This window comes from Erpetoichthys calabaricus, chromosome 1 (assembly GCF_900747795.2).
Source record: "Erpetoichthys calabaricus chromosome 1, fErpCal1.3, whole genome shotgun sequence".
NCBI classification, from domain to species: Eukaryota; Metazoa; Chordata; class Cladistia; order Polypteriformes; family Polypteridae; genus Erpetoichthys; species Erpetoichthys calabaricus.
Genome location: NC_041394.2, coordinates 188,625,625 through 188,650,124, shown reverse-complemented (window position 1 = coordinate 188,650,124; position 24,500 = coordinate 188,625,625). Strand labels below are relative to the sequence as shown.

Below are 24,500 nucleotides of genomic sequence, written 5' to 3'. Positions count from 1 at the left end.
TTAAATTGTTCAGGGAGCTGTAATATGAATGTAATGGATTCTGTGTCCTGTCGGCATAAGAGAAAGCCCACGTAAGAAGCACGTACTGATTCACACACACAGAGCAAATAGAAGAACACATAGAATATGCAGCATTTAATGTGCCACTTTAGTTACAAAGGGATCTGAGAAACTCTAGCAAATTAAACATTAATTTTAAGTTTACCACATTCTGCTTTAATGACAAAATAAACTACGTGACTAAAGAGGACATTTCAACCTTTTTTTCACTGTGTCCCTATTTTTTTTCTTTTCTCTGTATCCTAATATGCTTCCATATGACACTCAGACAGTGGGCAACGACTCGCCTTTTTGCAGCGACTTTGATATCTTAACCGTTTCATTTTTTATTTCAGGCACTGTGCGACTTTCTGAACTTGAACTTTTGAGTTTCTCCACACACTCTATCGACTTTTTTTTTCTTCTTTATACCACTGCTTAAGCCAACAAATAGTACGTTGTTCCTTGCCTCAACTTCACGTTCACTGAAATTCTTTTTTTCATGTGCTTTTTCCATTGTCTTTTGACCAAACACTGAATGCAAAGGGCTATTTATATTGATTTGCATATTAAAATATACAAAAGTCTATGAGGAGTCGGGTAGGGGTGGCAAGCGCGTGCACGAGTTACTTTTCACGCTGACCGCGATTTATGTATCAGAAGTACATGGAAGTTGGCTTACTCATGGTTTTGTGGATCTGAATTTTTTTGTGCGTACGCACATTTCCACTTTTGTCCATACATCATATTTTAGTGTGAATTCTACGCACGTCATTATGCATGAGACCCCCAATGTTTTCTTCTTTACTGCATCCACTGACTCAAAACATGTTCCTTTAAGCATCAATTTCAATTTAGGAAAAACATACGTGCGCACATAAGCATTTCAAAAGATTTCATTGGTGTTTTGTTCAATTTTACTAAAAAATTCAAATTGACAAGTTGCTCAACCTTTAAGCAGCATGATTCCAGCACACAAGGGGAAACACAACTGCATTCAACGGTGACTGACAACCATCTAAACGGCATCTACATAATCTACATAATTCATTTTATCTGCAACCTTATGAAAATGATGAAATGAGGACTATATTTAATTTCATCCCCTGTGCACTTCCAGACAATTTCATCAGTGCTCACAAAGTTTAAATAACAGCATTAACAAAGTTACATGTCATCAAATGTAGTAGCTGCTGCATTTTTTTTTAACCACTTTGGGATAGCAAATTCTTTGTGTCACTGTATTTCAGCCTTTATCTTAAAACAGTAATTCCTACCTGTGTGACCTTGGGACCCAGTTTTACCTGATGACCCACAAACAGCATTTGAAGAGAAGGGTGCTTTCCCCCTTCGTGAATCTAGCATGACTCGAAGGGTGAGGGGAGAGAGGACCACTTGGTGAAATGAGCAGTTAGAAACAGTGAAAGTAAAAGTAAAAGTATCGCACACAGCACTGTCAATCACTTCAGCGGTCCAGGAGGGTGTCACATGTGACAATCTGAGAGAAACTTTTTTTTTTCTCAGTGCATAACATTGTGTTTTTGAAAAAGCCAATACTTTTCCATCTGCATATCAGATCTTCATTAAATTCATAATACCAATCAAGAGTTTTTTTTTAATTCAAAAAGCAATGAAGAAATAAAAAACACAATGGAGCCCAAACCATAATTGAAGAGAATAAACCATCATTTTTTTCTATAGCTGATGGAGGAAGTTTATGAGAATGTAATAAGAGAAAAAGGATGGTGCTTTTGAGTAGTTTATACTGAGACACTACTATTTTTAGGCTTTGATGCTAAGATGTTTAGCAGTTTTTGGCTTTCAATTAATCAACTTTAAATCACCTTTTTAACATTACTGAATAGCACTTTTATCTGAAAAGTTCTGTTGCAATCTCTTTCATATCAACATCACTAAGGACTTTATGTAGCATGTTCAACAGGAAGCAGCTTAAGTGAACTAATAATATCAGCCCCTGAAAAAAAATACAAATATAGTGTACAGAAAAGTAATTAATACATAGTACTTCTGATAAACAAGGGGGCTCCGCCCCCTGCTCGCTTCGCTCATCTACCCCCGGGGTTGGGTAACCCGAAATACATTGATGAATGTATGAGATCTATCGAATTGTAAAGGTGTAGGTGCCGAACAAAGGAAGTAAAGAACCCATAGCATGGCACATTAGAAGGATCTATTGGAATACTTCTTTATACAAAACATTTGTAGTAAAATCGTTGATAGAGTGCGTCATCTGGATCTAACACGTAGATCTGTGCATATTTGCGTTCGTGATTTGGCTCAGGGTGCACTGTTCCAATCCGATGTAATATTTGTCCACATATGCGAAAGCAGTATGGGCCATTGCCAGCTGGTGGCCTGATATTTACCCCGGTAGATGCAAAAGCAAATGAACTATTGTAGGATCTAATGCAGTCCATAATGTTTTTACTTTTGGGTACATTGTTAGTTAGAAACATCCATAGATATTCAGGATATTCATCTAAAGGAGGCAGTCTAACCTGACCCCTTTGACAACAATGTGTAAACTCATTAGTTGTATTGCCAGTTGTTTCTTCAGGGAAGTTATTCTCCGTAATGTCCTTATACGCTTTCTATGAGCTGAGAGCACATGATTTGTGTGTTGGAATTGTTTCAATTTCATTATTTTCACTTTTACTTTAAAGCTTCATTAAAAACAATATTTTTTGGAGACACATTGTGATAACGCAATGTATAACTGCCCGTGAGTGAATACTGTTTCTGTAATAAATAATCCGAGTTTTTCTGTTTGTCCATGTGATTTATTGATTGTCATAGCAAAAGCTATTCTCACGGTAAACTGTAAACATTTTACTACGAATGGCATATCACGATCTCCTTTGGTGTGTAATGTTACTCGCGGAATATATACATCACCTTTCTTTTTGCCTGTTAAAATTTGCATTGCTACTCCGAGATCATCAATATACACCCAACCAAATTGTGTACTCTTTGAAATTTAACTTGTCGTTCCTTTAACTGTTGTGGGACCACAGATTCTCATAGCATATGGTCCATTATTGTGTAAATCCACGTTTTGTCCATTGAATGATGCGAACGCGAAAAGACTTTGTTGTCTACTCTTTTTTTCAGACCTCAGTTTGGCCTGGTATTTTTTCAATTACACCTGGTTCTGATGATTAATAACCTTTTGTTTGCGGTAATGCAATCGTTTCTATCTTTTCTTTGATACTGTAGTGACTGACATGATAAAGTGTCACAAAAGTTTTACTTGAACAATCGCTGACTTCCTAACCCCAAACACAACTTTCTAGCAGCCTCTCCAACGACCCCCTTACTGCATGAAATCAATACCCTGCTATCAGTCCTCCGTGCTGTACTCCGCCTTCCCTCAATCGGACCTAACAGTCACTTAAAACCAAAAAGCCCTCAACCTGGCTGGGACGCTACAATACTTTCAAATTTTACCGCTTTCATATTCTATACCTTTGTCTGCATGTGTATTGCGCCATCGTTTGTTTGAGCCTTTCAAATTCCACTGTTTTCATAATCTCTTATCTGCCTCTTTTTCTCTCCAATGCCTTTGGGTCTCTATTCTCCGTATTGTCCTTATACGCTTTCTATGCGCTGAGAGCACATGATTTGTGTGTACTATGTGCTTTTACACAATTGATTTTTTTTTGATCGGTGTGCTCTTATATATTCCGTACTCTCTTTGTGGACCTTTGCGGACCCCGTAGTGTCTTAACCCGTGCCTGCTTTGCTTCCGCAGTTTCTGACACTTGTTGTAGGAGCCTGCGTTCATTGATCTTATCCAGGTTGGCTCGTGTGTGTATCGTTGAGCTGTATTGTGTTTGAATTTGGTGTAAAGCGTTCAGCGGTTTGTACAATCCCAAGCAGCACATTATTCCTAACTTCACTCCGCAGTAGTGCCACTCACAATATGGCGGTTGTTTTATTTGCTATTTCTGTTAGTTGATCTGTATGCGCCTGCGCAGTACGTCTCATGGTCCCATCGCCATGTACCTGCGTCCATGCCATCCAGTTTACCATTCTTGGTTAGTAATATGGATCTGATTAATCAGTGGCACTATAACTGAAGCCATAGCTGGTACAATGTAAAATATGTAAATACTAACAATAACAGCTGCTTTAAAATTGAGGTTTATTCTTCAAGTAGTTACTCTACTATAATTTAAGTAAAATTTTGTTGGCATTTATAAATATCACAATACAATGCAGCATTTACATTTAGTTTATGAAAGACATGTGGAATCCCCCAGTGCAACAATAAGTATGGTTGAATTAGTGAATTACAATATTATTCAGGATATTGTCATTTAAATAAACTCATTAAAGTTGTTTTTGTAACAATATGGTTTTGAAGTCTGGCTTGTCTGTTAGATTTATATTTGTAACACTAGCTGGCAAAAAACTTACTAAAGAGTAATATTTAACTAATGACTCAAATCAATTCAAAAGTCACAAACTCTAGATAGTTATATTTTTCAAATATCTCCTTTTTTAACATTTGTCTCAACTTCAGTTGAACATTAATCCATTATATCAAAACTCCCATAAAACAGCATCAGTTCTGCTATTTTCTAAGTGTCTTACATGAGTTATACATTGTTATTGCTTACATTCGTATACAAATCCAGAATTAGAAAAACTTGACCAATGCTGCTTGTGTTCAAGTACTCCTAACTGCAAGACTGCATCCCATAAGCATGTTCACAAAAGATAACATTTCTTTTTCACAAATTCTGTCACATTTTAGGGATTATACTCATGAACATTTGTTTGATTTTTAAAGGCAAACTAATGAAACAAATTCGTATTCAGCCTTAAAATATGCTGTTCCAGCAGTCCTGTTAACTGTGTGTGTGCCTCTACAATTAGCCATTTCTATTAATGCAGTACAAGTCATATTACAAGGGAGATGTGACTTGAACTTCCAAGCAATGAAAAACTACATATATTTTATTGTGTTATTAACAAACAGCTAATTTCATCATTGGAATATACTGTACAGTAATCCCTCGCTATATCGCGCTTCGCCTTTCGCGGCTTCACTCCATCGCGGATTTTATATGTAAGCATATTTAAATATATATCGCGGATTTTTCGCTGCTTCGCAGGTTTCTGCGGACAATGGGTCTTTTAATTTCTGGTACATGCTTCCTCAGTTGGTTTGCCCAGTTGATTTCATACAAGGGACGCTATTGGCAGATGGCTGAGAAGCTACCCAGCTTACTTTTCTCTTTGTCTCTCTTGCGCTTTCTCTGATCCTGACATAGGGGGATTGAGCAGGGGGGCTGTTCGCACACCTAGACGATACGGACGCTCGTCTAAAAATGCTGAAAGATTATCTTCACGTTGCTATCTTTTGTGCAGCTGCTTCCTGAAACGACATGCTGCACAGTGCTTCGCATACTTAAAAGCTCGAAGGGCACGTATTGATTTTTGCTTGCTTGTTTTTCTCTGTCTCTCTCTCTCTCTCTCTTTCTGTGCTCTTGAAGGAGGGGGTGTGAGCTGCCGCCTTCAACAGCTTTGTGCCGCGGTGCTTCGCATACGTAAAAGCCAAACAGCCCTATTGATTTTTCTCTGCCTTTATGACAGTCTCTGCTCCTGACTCCTTTGAAGAGGAAGATATGTTTGCATTCTTTTAATTGTGAGACAGAACTGTCATCTCTGTCTTGTCATGGAGCACAGTTTAAACTTTTGAAAAAGAAACAAATGTTTGTTTGCAGTGTTTGAATAACGTTCCTGTCTCTCTACAACCTCCTGTGTTTCTGCGCAAATCTGTGACCCAAGCATGACAATATAAAAATAACCATATAAACATATGGTTTCTACTTCACGGATTTTCTTATTTCGCGGGTGGCTCTGGAACGCAACCTCCGCGATGGAGGAGGGATTACAGTGTAAGCCAAATAGCCGCTTGGTTTAAAACCTACTTCACTTTTATCTTACTACAACTGTTGTCAGCAATGCCAGTGTGTGGTTTCTTCTCACATTCCACAGTCCTTATGCATAATTCCGCATGCATGTGAGGTTTCCTCTACTACCCTGAAATGGTATTTGCCAATCATCTGTAGGTGTGCAAATCATAATCGCAGAATGTGAAGTCTTCTTTCTTTTATTGGAACTGTGAATGACATTGTATTAAAAAGCGATTAATCAGGTAATCATTTCCTTTTAGAAATGCATAAAACTACAAGTTAAATGATTAAAAGTTACCAGTCACATCACTGCACTCTCAAAGCATGCACAAATTCTGAACTAACTCCATAATGGGATAAAAGGGCAATAATGAAAGCCAGTGTGTTTGGCCTTTTTTTTTCTTTTAAAAATAGCATAAAGAATTTGCAGATGTGTCTTCTGTTGTTTTTTGTTTCAACATCTGCTAATACAGTGCTGTAGTATCACCACTGTTAACTAAATTCATATATAGTTTATATTCACATTTTGTCTACTTTTGTCTAATTTGTCCACATCTGAGTACAGCACCAACTCTAACTCATTACCACTGACACTGTAAAAAAGCTAGTAGTTACTTTTTTTGAAATATTGACTTAGTACCAAAGTATCAGTTCTTTTGACATCCCTAGTTTATTTAACTATACAACGAACTACAAAATGTAAATCTAGTATGATGTTTGCTATATCACCTTTATCTAATCGATACTGTTTAAATGAGGATCAAATATTGATTTGTCACATAAGTTAAAAAAGAAATATAAATTTCATAGGGTGTACTCACCTTATCACGTGAATGTATTCTGATCATTTGTAATTCAAAATTTATGTGTGAGGTAATAAATAAATAAAATTAAAAAAAAAAAAACACACACACACACACGATGCAACAACAGATTCCTACAACTTGATAAACATACTTTTACAATAAGAATTTTTAAATAAACATATAACAACATTTACAGCTTTTTACTTAACAAGACAAATAATGAATAATGAATTCAAAGTAAATAGGTTTGTGTTTTTAAACTCACCAGTGGCTTCACGGAGATCTTGGAAAAATTTCTGATTAAAGATGAAGGCCACACCACTGATCTCCTCAACTTTAGCCTCAGCTGTAGTGTTGCGATTGATAAAGTTGGCTGTAATAGCAATTGCAAGTTTTCCACGAAATTCCTTTCGACGGAAACCTAACATTGAATACAAATTCAATTTATAACATTTCATTTGATAAAATGCCCAATAAACAATCTGTACATTGTTTGAGATTAACATAAAGCAAAATTTAAATACAAGAATTCATTAACTAAAGTTACAGTTAAGAAATATGCACTACTGATATGCAATAACAGGCAATTAGCAATGAAAGATAACAACTCTTTCAAATTAACAGCTGTCATGAGACTACCATTTTTGTTTCTTCAAAAGGTACCCCTTTAAGGGTTTTTTAGTGAATATCTGTCAGCCCTTGGTAATAATAGATTAAAAGCTTCAACTTTACAAGAATATATAGTCATTCTAACTAATTATGAGAAATAATGCCACATAGTCTTAGTAGTATTGACTAAAATCAATATGTACAAAGATTGAAAAAAAGAAAGTTATGATCATGTGCTCTTTATCGATCAGAAATGTTGATCTATTCTTTACATGAAGTGAGTTCATTTTTCACTTGAAAATTAGTTAATTAGTTCCAACCTAGTCACCCATCCTTAAGCACAAAGCTGGTTCGCTTTGTCTATAGTCCTTGCTGGGCACCCTGCAGATACACAATGAATACTGCTCTCTGCTGGTGCCCCTACTGTTGCACTTGCACTAGTGATGATAATGCAGACCACCATACAAGCTTCTGGTTTGTTGCGGAGTCCCAATAATACCCTGTCCCGCAAAACCTTATTTTGCCAGTAATCCAGATTCTGACTAGGTAAACTACTATACCTATAGTAACTTAAAGAAAAGCCAAAAATGTAAAATTAGCCAGGATACATTTTTAATTTGAAAATATGTTTTATGTATTAATACCTGGCAGGGTATTCCTCCTCCCATCAGCACCAATGATGACGTCAAACTCAAGTTCAGAAACAGGATGTGTTCTAGGATGTACTTCAGCCCTCCATCCTATCCCTAAAACAGAACAAATATAAAAAACCATAATCTCTTGACAGTTTAGTAAGCCAACCAATTCCATTATGCAGCTATAAATAAACCAGCTTAGAAAGAATGCACATGTGATTGGATATTTTTAAATGCATGCAATAAAGTATTTATCCTTCACAAAAGTTTAGGAGAGGGTGCTGACCTAGTCAGTGGCCTATTCTATGATTTTTTTTAGTAAAATTACAGCAGTTTTTTCATAATAGAGCAATATATTGAACGTATTTACAGAGAAAATGGAATAGTGTGTTTCCCTTTAAAATTGTAGAGGAGAACCTGGAAAAAAGCTCTATCAATCCAAAAGATGAAACATTATCTTAATGGCATGTTGTAAGCCTCATACCATCTCCAAAACTAACTGGATTAGGCCCAAAACTAACCAAGTTCTTAACAGATTAGGAAACCATAAAATGATCTCAAAAATACCAAAAATATTAACTTATACTCTTTTAACAATGAGTTACACAGCAAAACGATAAAAGTAATAAATAGGCTTACTGGCTATACCACAAAACAGAAATTATGAAAAAGGGCTAATTTGTTTTGTATCTATAAACAGCTAAATAGGAAATCGATGACACCTAATTATAAAATGGTAAGGGCAACCAGAAACAATTTTAAAATCATAACATTACAAAATTATGCGTTCACAATGTGCATTTGCACTGCAACTGTTTATTTCAATACTAAAGTTGGGTCTGAAAAGCACGTGATAGCAAACATACAAAACCAAAATGAGAAAATAATTATTTAAGTCAATAATAAAGAAGGTTAAAAAAATGCATCTCATGGAAACAATACCAGAAAAAATATTAACTTATACACTAATAACCTTGAAGGGAGGTCTTCTTTTCCATTTGCTGCTCTGAGGTAGTTTTGGCTAAAACTAAGAAATGCACCACCAGGAATAAAGGCCATTTAAAACATAAATAAAAAATAAATAAATAAATAAAGTCCAGGTTGTATATTTTGTGGTATTACCTCTGCTTTTTTGTTGTATTACCTCTGCTTATCATATTAGATACGTATGTTGTTCTTCTTCTTTCGGCTGCTCCCGTTAGGGGTTGCTACAGTTGATCATCTTTTTCCATATCTTCCTGTCCTCTGCATCTTGCTCTGTTAAACCCTATGTTATATTGAATAAATGAATAGGTTTGTCTGCACTGCTAATCTGCCGCTGGTTTCTCATCGGGCTAATTAAGAGCTAATTAATTAATTCTTGGTCAGAAGAGGTAAAGGGAGACATCCCTAACAAAGTCAATGCATAATGTACAAACACCACTATATAAGATAGGGTGTACCTTACTGGCTGAAGCCACAAAATGCCTAGTGGGCACACTATGACTGGCGGTCCTTGAGTCTGTTAAGCAGAAAAAAAACTGACCAAATAAGTGAAAGTGTTACATAACACAGCATGGAATATATGCTCCCACATACCTAATAACAAAAGTTATGGGTTAACGTGAGAAGGAAAGCAATTTCCAATATATTACACCACAAACAACAGCTTAAAAAAAAAAAAAAAAAGCCCTTTCCCAGATTTGTTTGGAATTAGAAGTGGAACTCTACATAGGACATGTTATCAAGAAGTTAAGTTAAAAACCAAGAACTGTAAATCTAAATACAGCAATACAGTAAGCAACAAGAACCGATATTATTTATTTAATCTACTGTGTAACTAGTGCTCATTTAGTTTTCATGGATAAACAATGAATCTTGTATGATATATACAGTGCATCCGGAAAGTATTCACAGCGCGTCACTTTTTCCACATTTTGTTATGTTACAGCCTTATTCCAAAATGGATTAAATTCATTTTTTTCCTCAGAATTCTACACACAACACCCCATAATGACAATGTGAAAAAAGTTTACTTGAGGTTTTTGCAGATTTATTAAAAATAAAAAAACTTAGAAATCAGATGTACATACGTATTCACAGCCTTTGCTCAATACTTTGTCGATGCACCTTTGGCAGCAATTACAGCCTCAAGTCTTTCTGAATATGATGTCACAAGCTTGGCACACCTATCCTTGGCCAGTTTCGCCCATTCCTCTTTGCAGCATCTCTCAAGCTCCATCAGGTTGGATGGGAAGCGTCGGTGCACAGCCATTTTAAAGATCTCTCCAGAGATGTTCAATCGGATTCAAGTCTGGGCTCTGGCTGGGCCACTCAAGGACATTCACAGAGTTGTCCTGAAGACACTCCTTTGATATCTTGGCTGTGTGCTTAGGGTCATTGTCCTGCTGAAAGATGAACCGTCGCCCCAGTCTGAGGTCAAGAGCACTCTGGAGCAGGTTTTCATCCAGGATGTCTCTGTACATTGCTGCAGTCATTTTTCCCTTTATCCTGACTAGTCTCCCAGTCCCTGCCACTGAAAAACATCCCCACAGCATGATGCTCCCACCACTATGCTTCACTGTAGGGATGGTATTCCTCCAAACGTGACGCCTGGCATTCACACCAAACAGTTCAATCTTTGTCTCATCACACCAGAGAATTTTCTTTCTTATGGTCTGAGAGTCCTTCAGGTGCCTTTTGGCAAACTCTAAGCGGGCTGCCATGTGCCTTTTACTAAGGAGTGGCTTCCATTTGGCCACTTTACCATACAGGCCTGATTGGTGGATTGCTGAAGAGATGGTTATCCTTCTGGAAGGTTCTCCTCTCTCCACAGAGGACCTCTGGAGCTCTGACAGAGTGACCATTGGGTTCTTGGTCACCTCCCTGACTAAGGCCCTTCTCCCCCGATCGCTCAGTTTAGATGGCTGGCCAGCTCTAGGAAGAGTCCTGGTGGTTTCGAACTTCTTCCACTTACGGATGATGGAGGCCACTGTTCTCATTGGGACCTTCAAAGTAGCAGAAATTTTTCTGTAACCTTCCCCAGATTTGTGCCTCGAGACAATCCTGTCTCAGAGGTCTACAGACAATTCCTTTGACTTCATGCTTGGTTTGTGCTCTGACATGAACGGTCAACTGTGGGACCTTATATAGACAGGTGTGTGCCTTTCCAAATCATGTCCAATCAACTGAATTTACCACAGGTGGACTCCAATTAAGCTGTAGAAACATCTCAAGGATGATCAGGGGAAACAGGATGCACCTGAGCTCAATTTTGTGCTTCATGGCAAAGGCGCAAAGGCTGTGAATACTTATGTACATGTGCTTTCTCAATTTTTTTATTTTTAATAAATTTGCAAAAATCTCAAGAAAACTTTTTTGACGTTGTCATTATGGAGTGTTGTGTGTAGAATTCTGAGGAAAAAAATGAATTTAATCAATTTTGGAATAAGACTGTAACATAACAAAATGTGGAAAAAGTGATGCGCTGTGAATACTTTCCGGATGCACTGTATATCATTTCAAACAGATCCCAAGATCTACTTGCTATATGTTTGGGCACTGTGTAATTTTTACTAAGCAATACACCACAGTACAATTAGAAGTGTATTTACTTTTGTGTTTATTTATATTATTACTAGCCGACGCCCGCCATAGCATATGGCAGTGTAAGAATAGGAACGCAAAACAGTGAAAAAGGAATTTAGAAATCAAGAAGAAATAAATACTTCTTTAAAGACGCAGTGTGCATGTAGAATTTCCAGCCAAGCAGGATTACATGTGAAAGTGATAAATAAATCAGGGTTTCTGAATTTACGTACTATGGCCATGGCATTCTGATAGTTTTGTTGCATGTATCTTGGACTTCTTGGAAATGTGGACGGTAATATGATCATTTTGCCTACACATACGTTGTTATTTTCAGAGTTTGCTTGCAGTGCATCTGATAGTCCTTTGTACTGTTCCACGCGCAGATCTTGTTGATGTAATCTGAGATAGTTGAGACATACGCCCTCTGTTTTAACATACGCATCTACGACATACTGTTGGAATAGTTTGCTGCTGGAGTGCAAAACACTAAATGTATTCCTCATTGCTAATCTGTACGCGTAAAATTGGCATTGAGTAAGCCTTATTCGCTTGGCGGTTCTTTTATCGGGAACATGTTGTAAATCTTTGTGCCAGCCAAGGTCTCTGTAAGGGAATAAAAGTGGGTAAATCACAGGATCGCAATTCATATTGAGCGTGGAAATCTGTTTACAGGAGTTGCCTATGGGATAGATGCAAATGTCCCTTTCGGCAGGTGGTTCGCCATCTTCTCCGAAGAAAATCGCTGCAACATTGGTGTGACATGTCGGGGCATTTATTGCCGTAAATCCTGCCTAGGGTTTTCCTTGAAAACCATTCGTACGGATGCTGTTGGATTGGACTGAGCGATTTCATGCATGTGCTTGTATGAATTAGCGAAAGGGTTGATGGTTCTGAGCATGGAATCTAGCTGGAGAAGTACATTTTCACTGCATGCAGAGTTTGCTTTATTTTGTAAGCGTACTTCAGTAGTTTGCGCTGTGTCAAAAACATACAACTGTCCATATCCTGGAGAGATAGAAGTGTTAGCGTATAGTGGAGAGATTTGGTGATAAATTTGCCCGTGTATTTTAAAGCAGTATGGTCCGTGGCCAGGAAGTTGAGTTATCTGTGCACCCATGGAAGCAAACGCTAGAGAAGAGTTGTATTCTCAAATGTGTTCACAATCATTTTTAGCTTCTGATGTTTGCTGTGTAAGAAACTGTTGTAAAGACACAGGTGACTCCCACAAAGGTGGTAAAGCTACTTTACTGTTGTGACAGCACCTCGAGTACTTGTTGGATGTATTACACTAAGCAGGCCAGTATTGTGCATGACAGTGTTTGCACTGCTGGTCTGGAGTCCCAGTGTTGTACTCTTAAACGGGAAGACAGGAATTAGGTGAAGTACCACCTGTGGTAACGGGAAGAGGATTGTGTGCATGTCTGCTGAGACTGCGTTGGTTTGGAAACGTTGCTTTGCAGATGTCGCATTGCAACGTTATGAATGACTTTTGTTGTGTTTAGGTCAGACAATCCTGTGTAGTGAACTTCTTATTGCATTTCTGGCACTCATATAGTTGTTGGGAAGAATGCCTTTTCTTGTGTTTAGCAAGTGAGGTTCGCGTTTGAAAAGTTTTGTTGCAGGAATCGCACTGGAAGAATGTGTTACTGGAGTGGGAGTCGGGTAATTTTTCAGTGGAGTGAATTTTTGTGCGTTTGTTAAGATAGTTCTGCGTTGTGAAACGTTTTGTGCAAGTGTGAGACTGAAACAATTTGTCATTGCAGTGAATTTTCTTGTGTTTGGCTAGGCTGGGTTTTCTTTTGAAAGGTTTACTACAAATGTCGCAGAGGAAGATTGTAGCACTAGACGAAACTATAGTGTTTTGTGGAAGAGAAGAATGACTGAGGACTGATGTGTTGGTGTTATCAGACATTATATGCTGCTGTGGAGACATGATCGGAATCGGTAGGAGGGCTTCATAGTGGCCATTTTCCAGTTGTCCTGAGTACAGAAGGTAAATGAAGAGAGTATTTCCAGAATTGTAAATGTAAGGTGGGATGTTGGGGTCATGTTTGAAGTAAATGACAATGGTAGCATGGAGAATCTCAGAAAGAGCTTGAATTTCAGCTTCACCACCATAAACTCCAGATGTTGCCATGTATTATCGATAGTACTCCTGACTTGCTGTAATAACTCGCATAAACTCCAGATGTTGCCATGTATTATCGATAGTACTCCTGACTTGCTGTAATAACTCGACTTGCATTGGAAAGAACAACAGGAAGAACGTCTCTAAATCTGTCCCAATGTGATGCAACGTAATCTACTGCCTTATGTCGTAGTGAGAGTGCATTGCCTTTGTCAATCATTTGTGTCAAGAAATAACCCACTGATAGGAACAGGCAGTTGCCGGATCCCGGAATAGAGATGACGTTGTACAAAAACCCGTTGACAGAGAAGATACTGTCGTTCATTTAATAACAAAGGCTTCGGAAACAACCGTCGCAGTATAACAAAAATAGCAAGGTGTATGGGAAGCTGCAGGCAGTGTGGGGAAAGTTTTGTAAGAGGACGAATAGGAATCGAGAAATGCCATGTCGGCTGCGTGTGGGCAGGACCAGTTTTGAAGTGGAAGCAGGATGAACCAGAAGAGAAATATACAGTATATAAGAGATTATATATGTCAAAAAAGCTGATTTGGTTATATGCAAATACCATATATTTTTCTTTAAAATACTTCTGGAACTTTCAATAACTGAAAGGAGGATATCCTAAAATGAATTACTGTACGTAAAACTAAAAGTATTTTGCCGAATTCTCACAGAAACAGCTTTGAATAAGTGCATCTGTAACTGAAATTTACTCTGGACATATTCTTACTTGACATCTAATTCCCAGGCTAACATTAAATGCATGGATTCCTTGGACAAAAATGGCTGTGGAAAAAACTATTAACCATAAATGCTCAGTGAAATACCTCTTTTAATTTACCTTTACTGTAGCCAATACATGACCACACAGAATTTCTTGTTTGCTATTTTTTCTCTGAAGTTCTATATAATGTAATACAAGGCAAAAAGAAGTAGAAGAAGCCAAGGATTTGGAAAAAACAGTCGCCTCTTTTCACCTCACTCTGTACAAATCCTCACCCTACCTTAACACACAGTGAAAAGATCATACATGTAATAAGTTGTCATAAAGTGTAGTACATAACAGTACGTTGAGCACCATCATTTGTCCAACACATTGATATTTTGGAATTTTGAAATACAGGTAAAATTCCATTACTTTCTTATAATGAAAATTTCATAGTAATGAGATTGTGTATTTGTCACTATAATGCTTTCTTTAACTTGCGTCCAGGCATTTGCAATTATTTCAAAAGCTTCTTTCACATTAATTTTAATCTCATCCTGTCTAAGTTATGCTGACGAGAATTTTTCTCAGCATTTCCTTGCAATAATACACTTTCAGGGTGCAAATGATGCCCAAATCCAAATGCTGAATCACTGCTGTGCAATTGGGTTGGAGGAATTCAACACGAACATTATCTAAATGTGGAAGCAGCACGTGTTATCAATCAGACGCCGAATCATCCTTTTCTTCTTCTTCATATTGTGAGGCTTCTGAACTCTTTTGGGACCCCACCCTCCACCCAATGGAATGACACGCTGAAGTGTATCCTGAATCGCAATTTCCACATCTGTGAAAGATTGCATATCCGTTGCTGGGGCAATGAAACAACAGGCTCACAGCGCTGCAGCACCCCAGAAGCAAATCCTAAAAGATCGTGGTCGCGCTATAAGTCCCTGTTGTGCATCCCAAAACACAAAGCTGAGTCTCAGTACTTTAGCAAAACCAGCTTTATTCAGCTTGAAAATAGGAACAGCAGGGTTATTTATTGTAGCGTGATCTGCCACTCTCCTATACACAGACACAACAGTCAGGCAGGATTGTCACTAGGTTAGTGGCCATGTAATACTGTTCCCTGCATTTACAATGTTCCTTGCATCACCCATTGAGTTTGCTTTGGCAGAGAGATGTAGCAGAGCTATGAGCCTGCTGTTGCCCCAGCAACAGATAAACAGTCTTCCACAGACACGGTGATCGCACTTCGGGACGCTCTTCGGCGTGTTGTCCAGTTGGGGGTGGTCCCAAGAGAGTTTAGAAACCTCACATTTTCTTGAATGAGTGCCACATTAATAGGAATGTTTCTTGAATGAGCATCACTGAACCACATAAAAATTGCTTTTGCGACATATTCAAATGCAGCAATTTACATACGTTTGCAACCCAAGATTTTTCTTCTTTTTTTGCTCGGTCTTTCAAGAAAGTTGACAGTGTCGATGGCGAAATTCTGAATTCACTGGCAACGTCTTTTTTCTTTTTGCTGCAATCGAGAGCTGCAAAAATGTAGTTTTTTTTTTCCTTTCTAATATGAACTGTTATCGTTTTTTGTGTCTGCCGTTTCTATAAGAGGGTGACAATGAGTTAAATTCCAATGGATGTTTTTCAAATGTTGATGAGCAATAAGCAAAAGGTATCACTGAAAACCACAGAAAAGAAACACAGTAAACAGTATGAGCAAAGTTTGAAGAAAGAAAAAAAATGTACAATATTTGTGTTTGGGGATCGTTGTGCGCAACTGAGTTGCGACCACAGAACCAACTACTCTGTGGATGATTCATTCTGGCATGTCAAGGTCTTTTGGGTACTTCGTTGTAATGAAAGTATCTGCTGAATGTATTCTGTAGTAACGAGATTTCGAAAGGACTTGTGTCATATGGGGAAACTGTTAGGACCATAAAAATACTTTGTTGTAATGTAAATTTCATTGTAAAGATATTTGTTGTAATGGAATTTTACCTGTATTTAAACTGTAAATTGGAACTGACAAAATAGGTTAAACAAGAACATATGTGTTGATGTTCTTCTTACCCCTGAGGCCAACCACATCTTCAGCGTTCTACATCTGAATGGCTGAGACAAGGGAACTACAGCACACTTAGCATTAATGTTTATCTTCCAGGTACAACTCCTGATCTTTCTTCAAGTCTTTCTTGTAAGTTGCTACGAAAGTTTTATGTTCCTCTCCCTTTCTCGTTTGACATGATATATCTATTTCTTTGCTTAAACCCTTTCTTCAATCCGGAAATGACTGAACTTAATTTCATTACTCTACAAAGATTCAACATTGACATTTTTTGTGATTTCAGCATGTATGTCAGCTGTTCATACTTCTGAACGTTCAGATTTTCTCAGTCTGTTTACACCCAGTTTAAGCCTAATTACTCTCTATCTAAAATATGGATTCCCTTACCTCCAAAAGCACTAAACCAAATACCTCTGTCACAGGTATTCCAGATCACTTCTCCACTGTCACGACTGCATACTACCCTATAAGGTACTCCCTTGTCTAAACAATTAACGAATCTCATGTTCTCTTTCTCATCATCAGCCTCCTCCCCTTCGGCTATTGAAGACACTGTTGGTCAACATACCACCTGGTCTCACAAGCCCAGATGCGATTCTCGAACAAGAATACACTTCTGGGTACAACACGTTAAAAAGAATGCAGTGAACTTGGGCAAAATCCTGTGCTGCAAAGGCTATACACACAGGGCTTCTTTCTAAAAAACTTGTCCCCAATTCCCTTAGTCTGTGCATTTTAAACTGTTGCCGTGGTATCTGGGAGAGAGCAAAAGATACTGAACAAATGACATTGACAGAAAATATAAAGCTAAAGTTGATGTTATCCATTTAGGAGCTCAGTAGCACAACGTGAATGAAGCTTAGTAATTAATTTGTACATTGTAATGAGCACTGCAACAGTGGAGACAAAGAGACACAAACACATATAGACCACTGCAGCTACTGGACTCCCCATATTTGAGAAGTGGGTCTGTCTGAAATGATATCTTTGTCATTGTAACTATTGCATTACTATATGTCATAACAACAGTAAACAGAGTTTAGAGAAGCACTGTGGTCTATGGAAATATTCAGTTTGTTAAAACACTGCAGCTATTTTGTCACGGCATGTTTGCATTTTCAATTAGACAGTAACGTTAAATTTAGTTATTTGTTTAGATGTGCAGTCATAAGGTGAATGCTGTGCAGCTTTCTCCCCGATTTTACCGGTGTTATTAGGTAGATTTGTTGATTCAAGTGTTTTGAGTACGAAATCTGCATCTTCTGGGGCTCTTTGTTATCAGCTCTCTTAAAGGCAATTCTTTTGACGGGGTGTGACACACCGTTTGTTTCAAGTTCATATTTTGCATATTTTCACAAGCAAAGTTGCCAGCTTTTTCAAGCATACATGAACTCCTATGCTATCAGTGTAATGCTGAACAACAAAGAGAACACACCCCACCCACAAAAAACATAATGTTTGCATTTACCATTCACCCATTGATGCTGTCAAATGCCACTGCATAATCTGATGCTACAGAAGAGTTTTTCCCTTGCATCAGGTTATGCTTATTTTTAAAATGTGCAATGTGCTCTCTGCATATACAAAAACCATTTATATGTCTAACAGTGTTTTTTTTTTTTTTAAGGAGACTTTCAACTGTAGATAGTTTGTCATAAACAGAAGCTTGCTATCTGTCACAGTAGGTTAATGAGAGCACCTCTGATGTTTGCAGTTCAAACTCACCGCCCCTACTTTGAACACCAGCTTCATGAGGTGTTGGGATTAGTTTAGAAAGGAGACACTCATTAATCCACCTAATTAAAACCCAGCTATAAGAACATTTCACTCATGGTCGTCTCCAGACATACATTATACATCTAGCTTCACCGAGACTACATACCACAAAACCACTCTTCTCTGTTATCGATGATTTGGTTGTCCCATTCAAAAAAAACTGGTCCTGACTTCAGAATCTCAACACTCAGGATTGTCACCTGGAGTACTGGTGTGGTTGGGTGGTATTCCTAGCTGTGATCTTATAAGCATTCCTCTTGCTTAGACCAAACTAAACCTTTTTACTAATGCAAACAAAAAATACAAATTACTTAAATACTTTAGAATGCCACAAGTTTTCTCTTTCTTCAATGGTAAAAATCACATCTCTACTCTTAATTCTTTATAATGCCTTATTGTCTCCAAATCTGTCTTTGCTTGATAATTCAGCTATCTTTTACAATCTTCATTGGTACCTGCTATTCAACAAAATTGTACTATAAATGATGCACTAAATGAAATTAGCTTGTAAAAAGCTAATTAGCTTGAAAACCATATCTATTATTTATAAGTTCTTCTTGTTCTATCAAATCCTGTGGCAATGCACTCTTTTTTTATACTTGCTGATCACTATTACTCTAGTACAATATAACATGCTTTTGTAGTTTTATATTGTAGTTATGATTGATTTTCTTAGATCATTTTGAAACACACTGTTTAAAACCTCCTCCTAAGTTGTCTGTTAGTGTTAAATATTTTCTGTTTTACTGTTATATTGCTTATAGTATGAAGTGTGATCAAAAAATACAGTGAATGTTTAAATAAAAAAAAATTACAGTAAAAGACACATTCTCATTAATCCCCCTCAAAATAATCCCCCTCGCTTTGAGCACACTTATCCCATTGTTCTTTCCACTTTCTGAAGCAGTTCTAGATGTCCTCTTTTGTGAATGTCAGAAATTGCTGTACCAGAAGCAATGTTTGAAACATTGTCACGATGGAGGATGAAACTGTTCACCCATTTCTCAGGTGGTTTTCTACGTACATCATTTCCTAAACACCCTAATAAGCCTTTATAATATTTAGAATTCACCTTAGTGTCCCTGGGTACAAACTCAGCTTATACAATTCCATCAAGATCAAAAAACACCATCATCGTCACCTTGATGTTGGATCTTGATTGACGTGCAGATCATCAAGGCAGCCACGACATAAATATTTATTTATTTTTAAACAGTAGAAGGAGATTTCAAGATTTTAAAAATGGATACTACCCAGGTATGATAAGTACACGCGTGTTATTAAATAAACCTTTAATAGCTGATGCATATTAAGGCAAAGACTAATCTACAAACAGAATCATAAATCTAACTACCCCTGCAACATAAAATAAGAATGCAAAGATGATTTACTTTCATTTTCTTGATCCTCAGGAGGTTCAATGAGGCTACAGAACTCAACATTAACATGGATCTCTATTCCAAGAATTAAAGCCACTTTCAATAGCATCAGCTGAAGTTGCCGGATACCTGTGTTTTTTTTTTTTTTTTTTTTTAAACAGAAACAAAAAGAAAAAGAGAAAAAAGGGTTAAGGAATTTGTCTTTCCTGAAATTTATTTATTAGTTAAGGCTAATGCCACTTCAATAACATGTATGAACTCACTGATATGGTCAATGGAACCAGCACAAAATTTTCCATAGAATTTCTTTGCACCAAGTCCTCGTAAATCTTGAATGGTAAAGGGCCATAAGTGTAAAACATTGTTTCGGGAGAATGCATCCCTTTTTTCAACAATGACAACTTTTGCTCCAAGAAAAGACAGTTCAATGGCCGTTCGAAGGCCACATGGTCCAGCTCCAATAATGAGACACTATTAAAGAAAAATAGAGAGGGATAAAGACATATCTATCGGATATTACTTATTTATTCAAATAGAAAAAAGCACAGATGGTACTTCTTAAAAAAATAACAGCTTTTAATTCCACACATATCATTACAAAGTTTTGTATATTAAAAAAGTTTTCTAAACAATTCCATTTATCTATTTCCAGATCAGACTACTACATTTTTTAACTGTAATCTGCTAATGATGAAAGTTGATGTAAACTGATGGTGAAGCATCAGGCTTCCGTTCTATTGTAGCTGTTCAATAGTGTTTAATGTATTTTTCTAAAAGATAAATTAAAGTTGTTTAGATGTTAAAATATACTTGCATGTTAATATAACTTCATGTTCCAGTCTAAGTCACATGTTATGAAGCTTGCACTATTGAACATTAGGTCACCCTCTAGTAAGAGTTTTTATATTTGTGATTTTATTTCTCAATATGGTCTATTTCTTATTGAATGTCGGCTCTCATCCACTGCATCAGTTACACTTATTGAGGCTACTCCTCCAGACTATAGCTTCTTAATTTCTGCTAGATAAGGCAGGAACGGGGGTGAAATTGCAACCATCTTTTCCAACCTTTTCTCCTGCACCGAGTGCACTTTTGAGGATTTCTCAAGTTTTGAATATTTAGCTATGGTTGTCAGAACTCAGTATATTCTTATACTATTTATATACCCCCAAAGCATAACTCCAATTTCGTATCTTCAGTTTTTTGAGTTATTGTCAATTGCTCTAGTCAATTATGATAAAGTAATTTTACTGGAAGATTTTATCTTGCATATACAGGTAAATGACTGTTTAGATTCTAAAGCAATGGTGTTTTTATTGTTCTTACTTCTAGTTTAAATTTCACCTAACATGTAAAGGATGCTACTCAAAACAGTGGAACCACACTGGACCTAATCTTCACAAAGGGTATTGACACTGATGTTTCATCAGTTTTACAGGTTCCAGTTTCTCTCTGTACTCCAATTAAGTGTCTCGTGCCTAGTACATATACTTATTGCTCTCTAGACAATAATGAGCATGACTAATGATGAGCATCTACCTGACATACTTGATGCATGTAGTATAAATTGAAATTCACTTGATAATCTCACAGATAATCTGAATAATGTGTTGCTTAAATTATTTCAATCCTTAGCTCCTTTTATAACAAGAAAAGGTACCCGGATGAAATCTACACCATGGTTTTCAGATGACATCCGTGTACTCAAACAGAGTTACTGAAAACTTAAGCGCAGGTGGCATACAGTATGACAAAACAAGAGGGTATTTATCTTGACAGCATATTTCTCTAATTTGATTAATACTAATAGAAATAATCAACATTTTTTGCTTGATACTGTTATCAAGCTCACACAGAATGCTCCTGTCAATCGCACTTCATTCAATGCTGATGAATTTCTGACATTTTTCATAAATAAGATTAACTTGATTAGAGATAAAATCAATGGTCTACATTCCTCACAGAATGATGGCTATGCTCTCTCCAGTACTTTCATGGATGCAGGCACTGAGGTTCAGACCTCTTGCAACTTTTCACAATTTGAAATAGTTTCTCCTGTGGCTTTGTTCAGCCTGATAACTGGCTCCAAACCTGCAACCTGCAGATTAGACCCTATACCATTTTACCTTAAACAGTCTCCTGTTTTAATTAGTCCTACACTTAATATTATTAATAAGTTGCTTTCATTGGCTCTGTGCCCTGACCTTTTAAAAATGCTATTATTGCCAAGTCATTGTTTAAAAAACTAACTTGGATCTGAAGATTCTGTATTATCAACCAATTTCCAACGTTTCTTTATGTTGAAATTACTTGAAAAGGCTGTTGCTGATCAACTTAATGCCTACTTGTCTAACAATAATCTCTTTGATAAATTTCAATCTGTCTTTTGGTCCCATCATTCAACAGAAAGTGATTTGACCTGTGTAATTAATGATCTACTAATCACTGCTGAATCGAATTTGATGCCAGTGTTGCTGCTCCTTGGCTTAAGTGCAGCTTTTAACATCGTAAGACCATGACACACTTTAAAACTGCTAAAGAAGCATATTGGCTTCCAAGGGACGGTACTTTCATGGTTTCGTTCTTATTCATCAAAAGGAGCTTGATGTGTAAGTTATTGCAATACAATCTCTGAGTTTTCTGAATTAAAGTTTGGCGTAACCCTGGGATCAGTCCTTGGCTCTATGCTTTTTTCTATCTATATGCTTCCCCTTGTTGACATCATTTGTAAATATGGTGTCACTGTTATGCTGACAATACCTGTAAAGCCAAATGACCTTTCCCAAATCCTAAATTTAGAGGCATCTCTGTCAGAAATTAAAAAATGGAATAGGATGAACCTTCTACTCTTAAATGCTAATAAAACAGGATTATTGGTTGTTAGACCATCCATATTTGGACAATTGTGTGAGAGCTTCAATGTTAATATTGGTGGCTTTCTATTTCTGAAAGTTCAACCATTAAATATCTTTGATAGTATGATTTATGACACTGGTTTCCTATTTTAGTCTCATATCAAGGCTACTACCAAGACAGCATTTTTTCATCTTAGTAATATTACAAGAATCTGATCTATTCTATCTTTTGTGATGCTGAAACATAATACATGCATTTGCTTAGTCTGGACTTGATTAATGTAATGGCCTTTTCTCTGGTCTTCCTAGTTGTGCTACTAGAGGTCTTCAGCTTTTTCAGAATGCTTTGGCTCGAATCTTGATAAAAACAAAAAAAAAATATGAGCGCACAACATCCATTTTAGTTTATCTTGGTTACCAGTGCAAGCAACAGCCGATTTTAAAGTTCTTCTTTGACATATGAACTTGCATGGATTTGCACCACCTTACTTAGCTGTTCTAATTACACTATACACTCCAATATGTTTCTTCACTCTGTTAATGCTGGCCTTTTGTTTATTCCTTAAGTTAAGAAAAAAAGTTGGTCACAGAGCATTTACCTACTGTGCACCTTATCTTTGAAATGGCCATCCATTAAGTGTAAGAGAAACACACTCAGTTGATACTTTTAAATCAAGACTGCCTGTCATATTCATTTCTGATAATTTTAGCGTGCACACATACTTTAGTAAATGATGTGAAAACGCTAGTGTAGATGGAGATGGTTTCTGGTTTAAAAACACTGTTTTTTAAATGAAAATGCTACAGTGTGGATGTAGCCTAATGAACACTAACTTAGATAACCAGCACCTTGAAAGTGAGAAAACCTATCAAAGTCCCAATTCTGAAAATTCCAATAGTACTTGGTGCTAAAAGGGCTCTTATTAGATTGTTTTGTCTATATTTATCTACACCTCAGCTTGAAATGTTTGTAAAATAGATTATGTGCTTCAGGAAGCATAAAACTGAGTTTCAAGCAACATTTAAGAAAGGGAACAGGATACCTATAGGGATCCTTATAGCTTTGTGACTCTATTGTCCATCACCGATTCTACAGAACTGTTTATGACATGAATGTTCCTTTATGCAATAAATACATGAAAGAATACAATAGTGGACTATTGATGCTCATTAATGTATTTTATTTTAGAATTGTGAACAAAACATTGTTGGTCATGAACCCTGTTCAGACAATTTTTTTCTATTATGTGTGAAGAAGTAATATTAGATCATGATTCCAAACAGTACTTGGCTTCACTTTACAATGCATACCTTAGAATTGGCACACGCCCGCCCCTTCTTGTAGTCCTTGTGGCTGGCTCTCTTGTCAAGTTTGGCCCATAAAGCCTTTGCCTTCCAGTAGTTGAGCTTAGATTTCAGTTTTTGGTAAAATACTCGATAGTCACTAGGTTTTAATTCCAGATAGTCACATAACTCTTGAAATGCTTTGAGAGTTCCTTTACAAGTGGAGGCCTGGACAAAGCGATCAAAGAGGACATGTGCCTCGTTAATCTTATCTCCTCCCCCGCCACTGTCACCCATGGCAAGGGAGTCCTGCTACACTTCTGTGGGGGCACGACCTGGTGGTCTCTGCCTTCCCTTCAATCACACTGGCTCACAAAGTTTCAGCTTCTGCCTCCCAGCATCACAGTCCTGCAAAAAGAAAGAAATTTTCTTCAGAGACTTAAATAAAAAAAATATTTTTCTTTCCATACAAGAATGGATCTAAATAAATATAAACTAGCTTAGGGAAAATAAGTGCGTTTGTTTGCGATAACCCTAGGTTTTGATTCATTATTTTACATTCATTATATTATACTCTCGACTGGAAATGCGCCAATAAACTAGACTCCAAAAGCTGATATTAAAAACAGATGTTAATAAAAATAAGAAGTTTGAATCTTAACATTCATCACAAAATTTCTTGACCTCACA

General features: G+C 37.0%; 1 protein-coding gene across 10 annotated transcripts in view; it reads right to left on the bottom strand.

Annotated features, from left to right (window-relative positions):
• The window catches only part of mical3a (microtubule associated monooxygenase, calponin and LIM domain containing 3a), a 431,263-nt gene that overhangs the window by 216,749 nt on the left and 190,014 nt on the right, over nt 1–24,500 (bottom strand). For all 10 annotated transcript variants that reach the window (XM_051922884.1, XM_051922886.1, XM_051922891.1 and 7 more), the window contains exons 4-8: nt 23,838–24,218; nt 19,935–20,142; nt 19,684–19,800; nt 8,044–8,145; nt 7,056–7,211 (exon numbers count right to left, since the gene is read on the bottom strand). In XM_051922884.1, coding sequence (XP_051778844.1) covers nt 7,056–7,211; nt 8,044–8,145; nt 19,684–19,800; nt 19,935–20,142; nt 23,838–24,107 — 853 coding nt within the window. In that variant the 5' untranslated portion in view covers nt 24,108–24,218. The remainder of the gene's footprint in view (nt 1–7,055; nt 7,212–8,043; nt 8,146–19,683; nt 19,801–19,934; nt 20,143–23,837; nt 24,219–24,500) is intronic.